The 12,103-nt window shown below is 36.7% G+C and overlaps 1 protein-coding gene across 3 annotated transcripts in view; it reads right to left on the minus strand.

Moving 5' to 3' along the window:
• fam13a (family with sequence similarity 13 member A) overlaps positions 1 to 12,103 on the minus strand; it is a 190,298-nt gene that overhangs the window by 56,042 nt on the left and 122,153 nt on the right. For all 3 annotated transcript variants that reach the window (XM_061922947.1, XM_061922948.1, XM_061922946.1), the window contains 3 exons: positions 11,453 to 11,639; positions 8,700 to 8,767; positions 8,457 to 8,499 (listed from right to left, as the gene is read on the minus strand). In XM_061922947.1, the coding sequence (XP_061778931.1) occupies positions 8,457 to 8,499; positions 8,700 to 8,767; positions 11,453 to 11,639 (298 nt within the window). The remainder of the gene's footprint in view (positions 1 to 8,456; positions 8,500 to 8,699; positions 8,768 to 11,452; positions 11,640 to 12,103) is intronic.

Below are 12,103 nucleotides of genomic sequence, written 5' to 3' on the forward strand. Positions count from 1 at the left end.
GGGGTATTTTATTTGAACTACCGTATTTTCCGCACTATAAGGCGCACCGGATTATTAGCCGCACCTTCTATGAATTACATATTTCATAATTTTGTCCACCAATAAGCCGCCCCGGACTATAAGCCGCGCCTACGCTGCGCTAAAGTGAATGTCAAAAAAACGCTGCGCTAAAGTAAATGTCAAAAAAACAGTCAGATAGTTCAGTCAAACTTTAATAATATATTGAAAACCAGCGTTCTAACAACTCTGTCCCAAAATGTACGCAAATGTGCAATCACAAACATAGTAAAATTCAAAATGGTGTAGAGCAAAAGCAACATAATGTTGCTCAAACGTTAATGTCACAACACACAAAATAAACATAGCGCTCACCTTCTGAAGTTATTCTTCATTCGTAAATCCTTCGAATTCTTCGTCTTCGGTGTCCGAATTGAAAAGTTGCGCAAGCGTGGGATCCAAAAATGGCCGGCTCCGTCTGTCTGCCCGTCTTAGTGAAGGTGTGTTCGCCTTCGGAGCTGTGTGAAAAAAGCCACCCGGCCTCTTCGCGTAAACTTCCCTTAACCACTCGCTCATCTTTTCTTCATCCATCCATCCCTTCGAGTTAGCTTTTATGATGACGCCGGCTGGAAAGGTCTCTTTTGGCAAGGTCTTCCTTTTGAATATCACCATGGGTGGAAGTTAGCATGGCAAGCTAGAACCACAGTGAAGGATGACTTCTCATTCCCTGTGGTGCGAATATTCACCGTACGTGCTCCCGTTCCACAGTGCGGTTCACAGGAATATCAGTTGCTGTGAAATACGGTAGTAATCCGTGTGCGGATGGAGAGATTGCGTCTTTTTATGAACCGGATCCTTGTCGCTTTGTAGGAGCCATTTTGTGGTCTTTACAGATGTAAACAGGAAATGAAACGTACGGTGATATCCGCGCGTTTTTTCTTCTTCTTCCGGGGGCGGGTAGAAGAAGAAGCGCTTCCTGTTCTATGGGGGCGGGTGCTTTCCTTGGCGGTTGCTTGCGTAGAAGAAGAAGCGCTTCCTGTTCTACCGGGAAAAAAGATGGCGGCTGTTTACCGAAGTTGCGAGATCGAAACTTTATGAAAATGAATCGTAATAAAGCGCACCGGGTTATAAGGCGCACTGTCAGCTTTTGAGAAAAATTGTGGTTTTTAGGTGCGCCTTATAGTGCGGAAAATACGGTAAGCTAAATTATCTGCCAATAGAACAAGAAAATTCGGCTTGTCAAGACTTTCCAAAACAAGTAAAATTAGCTAACCTCAATGAACCCAAAAATACCTTAAAATAAGCATATTCTCACTAATAACTGTCATGTCTGTGTAATCATGTTTTGTTTTAAGTCATGTTTTGTTTAGTTATAGGACTCTTTAGTTTCTGTCTTTTCACTCCCTTGTCTTGTTTCCATGATTACCCCATTAGTTTCACCTGTTCCACGTTTGGACTCATTGTGCACTCTTGATTGTCACCATAGCAACCCATTAGTTTTCACCTGTCACGTCACGCACCCGTTTCACGTCTTGAGTCACGCACCTGTTTTCGTTAATCATGTCTGTAGTATTTAAGTTCAGTGTTTTTCAGTTTGTCTTTCTGACGACCTCACCACATTTATGCTCTGTCCATGCCTGATACTTCTTTCCATGTCCATCCTTCATGCAACTATTTTTGTCCAAGCCAAGTAAGTTTTTGTTCCATGTTTATAGTCTTTTTGGTTTCATAGTTTGTTCTCCGCCATTGTGCGTGTTTTTCGTTTGTACTTTTTTGCTATAGTCTTTTGGTTTCATAGTTTATTCTCCGCCACTGTGCGCGCTTTTCGTTTTTTTTAATGTAATAACTAAATCATGTACCTTCATTCCCGTCTCGCCCGTGCCAACTTTCCGTTGCATCCCGGAAAAGCAAACACCCAGGACCAAGTCTTGACAATAACAAGTGCACTTTTCTTGGTAGAAAAAAAAAAAAGAGACCTTTGCTCGAAATGTTGAAAAATATTCTTAAAGTACTTTTTTTTTTTTCATGCTTGAAGTAAGAAATGATTACTTTAAAAAAGTAGTTTTATACTTGTGAGTGTTGATGACACAGCTTTGCAACAGTTGATATTCTAGTTTCAAGCATGTTTTACTCAATATAGCTCATCAAATCTCAGCAACAAGCTGTACTATCTTACTGAGATCATTTAGGACCAAAACACTTAAAACAAGTAAAACACTCTAACATAAAATCTGCTTAGTAAGAAGAATTATCTTATCAGACAGAAAATAAGCAAATATCACCCTTATTTGAGATATTTAATCTTACTTAGATTTGAGTTTTTGCAGTGTAGAACATCAAGGACTCAAACAGGTTCTCGTGACACACACTGCTGTTAAAAAAGTCCCCTTTTGCACAACAGGGGACCTTTAATTATTACTAAAACCAACCCGAGGTGCAAATGCGGGCTTCTCTCAGGCGTATCAGCCAGGATTAACGCAGATGTTGTAGCTACAAACACACACACACACACAAACACAGTTGACACATGCACCCTGAAAGCAGCATTACGTCATGGTGAGAGGTCCAGCTGGTACAACAGCAGGGTGAGCCAGACAGTGTGTTCATGCTTAGAGTACTTTCTTTTTGCGCTAAATAAATGCTGCTGATCCCAACTTTTTGAGAACAAACAAGAGATGAAGCGGTGGAACAGGCTTCACAGCAGCCCAAAAGTGAACTTTTCACTGCTTCCAGGACTAGGGTCGCACATGACAATGATGGCAGGATGGACACGCGCCACACCAGATGGCCTCTCTGGTGATCTCAGCATCCATCTGGGCTCCGAAAGTACACTTCACTCAGTGCCGAGCTTTGCTATTCACTGTTATTTGACGCAGGAAGTAAGAATGAATGTGAACTATCAAGAGTCCAACACGAGACAATTTCCCCAAAGTACCACAACGACACTGCAAAAAGTGAAATCTAAGTAAGATGAAATATCTCAAATAAGGGTGATATTTGCTTATTTTCTGTCTGATAAGATAATTCTTCTCACTAAGCAGATTTTATGTTAGAGTGTTTTACTTGTTTTAAGTGTTTTGGTCCTAAATGATCTCAGTAAGATATTACAGCTTGTTGCTGAGATTTGATGACCTATATTGAGTAAAACATGCTTGAAACTAGAATATCAACTGTTGCAAAGCTGTGTCATCAACACTCACAAGTATAAAACTACTTTTTTAAAGTAATAATTTCTTATTTCAAGCATGAAAAAAAAAAAAATCATGACTTTGACACAATTGTGTTTCATAATTAAAAGGGATGACAGCCAAATGGACTTTGCTGTTTTATTTTCGATGAAACAATAGAAAATAGGTACTCATATAGTAGTACAGTTGGCACAGTGCAGTAAACGGACAGTTAATATTTAAACATTTAACATAATAGTTCATGCACATTCAGATAAATTCTTCAAAATTACAATCAAAAAAATTTTGGCCAGGGGCCGGGCTGTATATATGCGCACTAATTGACTGAAAGACCACGCACTTGGCGCGATGATGTCATGTTATCGATGGAAAAATGCATTTTTAGACCATATGATTTGCCTGAGCGGCTAGGAGACCCCGAGAGTAACAAGCGGTTGCCTTGTTTCCTTTCCATTAAGAACAATAAATTAGTTTTTAGTATAAGTTTGCTGGTTTCAAAAAATGTAATGCCGAGTGCATATCATTATGTCAAGATAATGGCACTAGCATTTACTTCATTTAAGAATATTTTTCAACATATTGAGCAAAAAGGTCTCTTTTTTTTCTACCAAGAACAGTGCACTTGTTACTAGCGAGAATATACTTATTTTAAGGCATTTTTGGGTTCATTGAAGTTAGCTAATTTTACTTGTTTTGGAAAGTCTTGACAAGCCAAATGTTCTTGTTCTATTGGCAGATCATTTTGCTTAGTTCAAATAAAATACCCCTCATTTTTGTATTTTTTTTTCTTGTTTTTGAACACTGACTGTTTGCAGTGTAGATCCAGAGTCAAACCATGTCATTAAACCTTTAAGCGACGTTTAAACATGTTTTAGCAGCATTTAAACATGTTTAATTGTCATACAACTGTAACAACTGCATATGCTCCTCAGTTTTTCAGTTCAATTATTTTTGAAATTGTTAATTATAGTAAGTACCTGCAAAAACTGTAAGAACTGAAACCCAATAAAGATTAAATACAAAAAATTCAATGTTTTTACTATCAAGATATTTTTCTTACCATGCACTTTTTTCAATGCTAACTCGTAAATAAACGCGAGCAAAAGTCTTTGTTGTAGCGGTGTAGTGTGCAAGGACGGGAGTGGAAGAAGTGTCAAAAGATGGAGCTAACTGTTTTAATGACATTCAGACTTTACTTCAATCAATAACGGAGCAGCATCTCCTCATCCGTGGCTCACTAGTGCAACAACAACACCGGAAATGTGTCCCGTGAAAAACCGTCCGACTAAAGTTCCTTGGGTGAATAATGTAAACTCACTACACCGGTATGTTTTAGTGCTTTCATGGCGAGTTTACAGATATAAGTAAGAACTTTACACTACTTTATATTAGAAATGGCAACAACGGAGGATGAATGTCACATAACAAGAAGATAGAGAAAAAAAAGAAGCTTATCGACTACGGTGTTGTCACGGACTACAAAGGCGGACACGCACATTTTCAGGACTTATGCAGATCCCAAATACAGATCAGCAGGTACCAGAAGGTAAGAAAAGTTGCTTTTGCATAATATTGCGAAACAAAATGCCAGATAATATGTCTTACCTTATACACACTCCATAATAATACTCCATCAAGCGGTGCGTCTTCATAGCTTACCAAAGTCGTACTAAAACATTTTGAGAAGATTTTTGACTGCCGTGTGTAATGTTCTATATTTATTCACTGTTATTTGACGCAGGAAGTAAAAATGAATGTGAACTATCAAAAATCCAACACAAGACAATTTCCCCAAAGTACCACAACTAGATCCAGAGTCAAACCATGTCATTAATCCTTTAAGCGACGTTTAAACATGTTTTTGCAACATTTCAACATGTTTAATTGTCATACAACTGTAACAACTGCATATGCTCCTCAGATTTTCAGTTAAATTATTTTCAAAATTGTTAATTATAGTAGGTACCTGCAAAAACTGTAAGAATTTTTTTTTACTATCAAGTAGGGGTGTAACGGTACGTGTATTTGTATTAAACCGTTTCGGTACGGGGGTTTCGGTTCGGTTTGGAGGTGTACCGAACGAGTTTCCACACAAACATATTAAGTAGCCGCCTCCGCTTCCTTCTGCCTCTGTCTCTGTCAGTCCTCTACACAGCACCCAGCATTGTTCCACCCACACAACCATCTGATTGGTTACAAACAGAGCGGTAACAGCCAATCAGCAGTGCGTATTCAGAGCGCATGTAGTCAGTACTTAGCGTTTAGCAGGTAAGCATCAGGCAGCGGACTATCCCCAAATGATAATAAACACCTCCCAGTCAACTACTAGTAACATCACTATGAGCCCGTTGACCTTCTAGAAACAAACGGCAGCTCAGCTCAGTCGCAATCCTGGCTTGAAGTGAAGGCTAATTAGCTTTTAGCGCAACGTTAGCTCATTTTGCGATGTGTGTGTGTGTGTTACGGACAGCAAAGCCCTGTCTGTCTGTTATTTCACTTTACCTTTGTCAGTGTTGATTGAGCTGTGTTGCAGCAGCAAAAAAGGACATTATGTTAAATGAAGAGTTTCTGTCTCTGATAGTTGATATAATAATGTAAGTGCATCGTTAAGCCTACATGAACTCCATGGTGTTCAGGGATGAATAGTCTCTCCTATTGCTATTGTACCATTTTTCCAGCTATAGTTACATTAATCATTAGTAATGCAGCAGCCTAGTTTTGAATGGCAGGGTCCCTGCTATCACATGTTGATAAAAATATAACATTTACATAATACATCAACTACAGGCTTCCCAAATGCTGTAATAAATTAAGCATGATGAGTTGACTTGAAACTGTTTAATGTTTTACTTTTTATATGTAGAAGAAAAGTTTTGTCATTTTATTTAATTTGAGCAACAACTTGAGGCGGTTTAATGTTGATTAACGTGGGCAGAATTATTATAGTGTTCCCAATGTTAAAAGGATAAAGCCATTGTTTACAAATTTGGTAAATAAATAACCAAAAAATGTATATTTTGTTGTTTTCTTACTGTACCGAAAATGAACCGAACCGTAACCTCTAAACCGAGGTACGTAACGAACTAAAATTTTTGTGTACCGTTACACCCCAAGGTAAATCATTTTCATATTACTTTTATCATCTTTTCCACGAACGTAACCTAACCAAGGGGTTGGTATTAGGGATGTCCGATAATGGCTTTTTTTTGCCAATATCCGATATTCCGATATTGTCCAACTCTTAATTACCGATACCGATATCAACCGATACCGATATATACAGTCGTGGAATTAACACATTATGCCTAATTTGGACAACTACGTATGGTGAAGATAAAGTCCTTAAAATAAGATAAGATAAATAAATTAAAAATATTTTCTTGAATAAAAAAAGAAAGTAAAACAATATAAAAACAGTTACATAGAAACTAGTAATTAATGAAAATGGGTCAAATTAACTGTTAAAGGTTAGTACTATTAGTGGACCAGCAGCACGCACAATCATGTGTGCTTACGGACTGTATCCCTTGCAGACTTTATTGATATATATTGATATATAATGTAGGAACCAGAATATTAATAACAGAAAGAAACAACCCTTTTGTGTGAATGAGTGTAAATGGGGGAGGGAGGTTTTTTGGGTTGGTGCACTAATTTAAGTGTATCTTGTGTTTTTTTATGTTGATTTAATAAAAAAATAGAATAAAATAAAATAAAAATTATATTTTAATACGAAAATTAGAACGATATGGCATCAGAGGTTTGGTATTGAATTGGGTAAGAAGTTATTTAACCAACAGGAAGCAATATGTGAAGATGGGTGAAAATATGTTAACACGGCTCGATATATCCTGTGGTGTACCCCAGGGATCAATACTGGGACCAAGATTGTTCAATCTTTATATAAACGACATTTGTAAGGTTATGAAGGACTTAAAGTTGGTTTTATTTGCGGACGACACAACTGCTTTCTGTTCAGGAGAGAGCACACAGAAGATAATACAAATAATAACAGAAGAAATGAACAAATTAAAAAGATGGTTTGACAAAAACAGACTATCTTTGAATCTCAGTAAAACTAAAATAATGCTATTTGGTAACAGTAGAAAAGAGCATCATACACAAATACAAATAGACGGAGTAGACATAGAAAGGGTAAAAGAAACTAGATTTTTGGGAGTATTAATAGATGATCAAATGAACTGGAAATCTCATATACAAAACATACAACATAAGGTGGCAAAAAACATTTCAATAATGAATAAAGCAAAATATGTCCTGGGCCAAAAATCACTTCATATTCTCTACTGCTCGCTAGTGTTACCATATCTGAGTTATTGTGCAGAAATATGGGGAAATAACTACAAATGTGCGCTACATTCGCTAACCGTGTTACAAAAAAGATCAGTTAGAATAATACATAATGTTGGATATAGAGAACATACAAACCCTTTATTTATTAAGTCAAAAATATTAAAGTTCGGTGATTTGGTAAAATTGCAAACAGCTAAAATGATGTACAAAGCAAACTATAACCTGCTACCAAAGAATGTACAACAATTCTTCTCAACTAAAGAGGAGAAATATAACCTTAGAGGAAAAAAATAATTTAAAACATTTATATGCATGTACAACACTTAGAACATTTAGCATATCAGTATGTGGAATGAAATTATGGAATGGATCAAGTAAAGAAGTTAAAAATTGTACTGATATGATCCAGTTTAAGAGGTTGTTCAAAATAATAGTGCTTACAGAGTACAAAGAAGAAGAATTATGAGAAATACTTTCAACCTTATTGAAAATAAGATATTCTTCATCTCAGTATGTTAATAATGACTGAATTAATTAATTAATTACATATTACAAAACTGTTGTATACTAATTCATAGATGTTATTTTATTATATAAAAAGGTCAGTAAATGATTCTATATTTTTGTAAACGCTTTGAAGTGGGAAAGGGGTAGGATTAAATAAGCTTTGCTTCTTCCTACTCCTTTTCGGGCATGATGTAAAATGAAATGATATGAAATTGTGTGATGTATTATGATGTAAGTGTGTTCATGTTCGAAATAAACTAAAGAAAGAAAAAGTAAGAAAAACGATAACGATAATAAAAAAAAACGATACCGATAGTTTCCGATATTACATTTTAAAGCATTTATCGTCGGCAGGCCGGTATTATCGGACATCTCTAGTTGGTATTAAATTAGATTTATGACTTTACTTGGATTAAACTTGGGACAGTAAAGGAGAGAACGTGATCCTACCAGCGTGGGAGAAGTAATGTCATCTTTTCGTGACGCGTGATTCCTGGAAAATCAGAAGAAAAAAAAAGTTATTTACGTCAGATTCCGTCTAGTGGCTCAGTGTATCATATAAACATCAAACGGGTGATCTGCGGGCGGCTGCCAACCCAAGCTTGTTAACGCAAAACAAGCTGTTACTCGAGCAAGCGGGATGGTCGTGATGTCACGATCATTTCAAAGAAATTAAGCTCATGAGGTGCTCACCTTTTCTTAGGTGGCTCCATGTGGTCGGACCTGGTTCTCTCAGAGGCTCCCGAAACGCCACCGACCTCCTTCAACCAGGAAAACAGAACATGTATGAAATAACTGACCACGAAACAATCAATTTGACTGATAAAAGGAAGCACTGAAATGTTTAAACTTGTGAGCTGTAAAAAAAAACATCATAAAAGTTTGTACTGTAAGACCCTTTTGCGTGAAGAAGCACAGGTAATAAATCAATTAATGAATAACAGGGCGCTTCATAGGGAATGTTCCGAGTCCCTTCCTGCACTGTCACTGATAAGAATAGAATTGTAAACTTCTACATTCCCACTGTCACCCGTGGTGCACAGCTTTAGTGCTGGTCTTGTCAGGCACACATACTGAGTTGTCAAGTTGGCAGATTTATGTTTTAATTATAGTACATTTGTTATTTTGCACTAAAAAGATTAATTATTGAACTATTTGTTTCCCAATTAATTTGTTTTAGTGCAAACCATGCATCAAATTAAATTCAAGTTATGTTTAAATAGTCAAAAAATGGTTTCAAATAAACAAATAAGTGTGAAAAAACTTTGTAATGGAGGGGCCTCAAAAAAAATTCTGCTAAGCACCCCAATTGAGCCTGATTATGTTAATTAATAATATTAATAATAATAATTAGCTTTAAGGTCTCAGAGGAGAAATTTGTCTCGGACATCAATTGATTAACGAGAAGTAATTAATCAGCATTTTGTATTTTAGCACTAGTATGATTTTTTTTCCCCAAAGAAGTACAAAAATGATTTGAAAAATCTGAAGCATTTCAAATAAAATTAAAAATTTTTGAATAAAAAAAAAAAATTAAAAAAAATTGAAACTATAAAAGTGACTAAAACAAATAAATAAATAATACAGAAAACCACATTAAATCTACTATAAAAATAGACAAAAATGATTTACCAAGTCTAAATACATAGTATAGAAATACTGCACATATATAGTGCTGATAGTCAAACTAGTCAATTGAAATACATAATAATAAATGCATGTATTTATTAATAAAAAAAATTAATTCGTAGGGTTGTCAAAAATATTGCGTTAATAACGCCTCAACTAGGGCTGTGAATCTTTGGGTGTCCCACGATTCGATTCAATATCGATTCTTGGGGTCACGATTCGATTCAAAATTGATTTTTTTTTTCAATTCAACACGATTCTCTGTTTCAAAAACGATTTTTTTCCTGATTCAAAAGGATTCTTTATTCATTCAATACATAGGATTTCAGCAGGATCTACCCCAGTCTGCTGACATGCAAGCAGAGTAGTAGATTTTTGTAAAAAGCTTTTATAATTGTAAAGGACAATGTTATTGTTTATATTCAGTAACTCAATTACCGTTACTACATGATGCGTTACTGCGTTATTTTACGTTTTTTTTTTGTAGTATTGGCTAGAAACTGAGAAGATCTGAGTGTTTTATTGGAGCGCTGCAGAAGAGGCAACAAGAAAGAGGCGCGCTGTGTATGTGTGTATGGGAGGGGGCGCGTCTGTGTTTACATCATGCCGTACCCAGAAGTCGAGTTTCTTAACATGGAGATATTCTCACTCCTTTTCTTTTGTCGACCACAAAGAAAATAACATTTTAGTTAAATGTAAGTTGTGTCTTGGATCAAAGATCCTATCCTAGCAATTCAAATCTGCTGAAACAGCTACAAAAGCAACATGCTTCGCCGAAGCTAGTAAAGAGAGACACACTTCACCTCCTAAGCAACAGCAGTTGGGTTTTAACGAGGCATCTGCCTCTGCTCATCATTCAGAACTGAAGGTACACACACACTGTCAATTCTCTTATATACTCTTTCATTCTAGACTTCTAGAGTGTTTGATTATCACATCACTCTAAATGTATAGACTATAAAGTTCACAAACATAAAGAGGGATGCTAGTGGGCCAGGCCAATCTTTCCTTATCTCTAAACTAAAACTGGGGAAATGTGTAGAGTTTGCTGGGCTTCAGACATGATTTTATTTCACAATTCCTTGAGAGAAAAATGCCTGGTTAGGCTTTGTGTATGTAGTGTGTGCCTTCCTTGGTTTACAGCTATGTTGTTATTATGCTGTTTGTTACTTATGTATGTTATGTTGCAGCTATTTAAAATAGTTTTGTCAATTTGTTCCTGCCTGAAATAAATTGGCCCTTTGAAACATATCTTTGTCTTTGTGTGTTGTATGTAGACCACATTGCTTAGCAGAGTTCAGTGATGCAAATGCATGTCAAGTTGATTAACAGATTGCATTATTCTCCAGTGCAATAACAGTACTAAAATGAAGGCTAAAAGGGCATTAAAGGGGGCCTTAAATTATTATTTTTTAAATTAAAAATATATTTATAAGTGACAAAATACCGTATTTTTCGGACTATAAGTCGCAGTTTTTTTCATAGTTTGGCCGGGCTCCACTGCGACTTATATATGTTTTTTTCCTTCTTTATTATGCATTTTCGGCAGGTGCGACTTATACTCCGAAAAATACGGTAGTTACATCTCACAGTAACACATTACTTTTTGGTGTAAGTAACTGAGTTAGTAACTGAGTTACTTTTGAAATAAAGTAACTGGTAACTGTAACTAGTTACTGGTTTTCAGTAACTAACCCAACACTGCATGCGAGTGAGTAAATCAGTCTTCATGAGACCCCAAATAGTTTAACGTAGCCTAAGAAGAATACAAAGCACCCGATCAGAGATGACGACAGACCAAATTCCAGAAGACTCACTTTGTGGGCGTCTATGTTGAGCTGCACTAGCGTTGGGTTGTGTTTCCACTTCCTGGCTTTAGGCACTCGCACCAACAGATCGCTCTGTCCGGCCTGTGAGTCCACGCCAACGCTGCCGCCTATGTCCACCCCCACGCTTCTCCTGCCGCCTCCTGACGACGGGATGTTCTCCTTGTTGGTGTCGGCTCTGTGAGGAAGAAGAGAAAGGATGGAAGTGTCAAAGCGCACTTTTACTTATAGCTCATCCAGCTGTCTTGATGTTGTTTAGCATTGTCTGCTAATTCTATTTACTGTCCACGTGTGTGTGTATTGACATTTTGTGCACTGGTCTAATCAGACTTCACCAGGTGTCCGTCAACAAGGATTATTTTCTTGCTGCCTGTGACTTCACTTGTTGTGATTTCACCACGTCCCAGTAGACGGGATGAATTCACCTGGAATGCTTTCACTTCCCACTGGTGGGTCACTAACTGGCATCTTGTTTGTTATTGATTGTCCAATTGTGTTTGACGTGTCTTTTCCATGTCACATTGGCATTATTTAGGGGTGTAACGGTACACAAAAATTTCGGTTCGGTACGTACCTCGGTTTAGAGGTCACGGTTCGGTTCATTTTCGGTACAGTAAGAAAACAACAAAATATACATTTTTG

Source organism: Nerophis lumbriciformis, linkage group LG27, assembly GCF_033978685.3.
Source record: "Nerophis lumbriciformis linkage group LG27, RoL_Nlum_v2.1, whole genome shotgun sequence".
Taxonomy (NCBI): Eukaryota; Metazoa; Chordata; class Actinopteri; order Syngnathiformes; family Syngnathidae; genus Nerophis; species Nerophis lumbriciformis.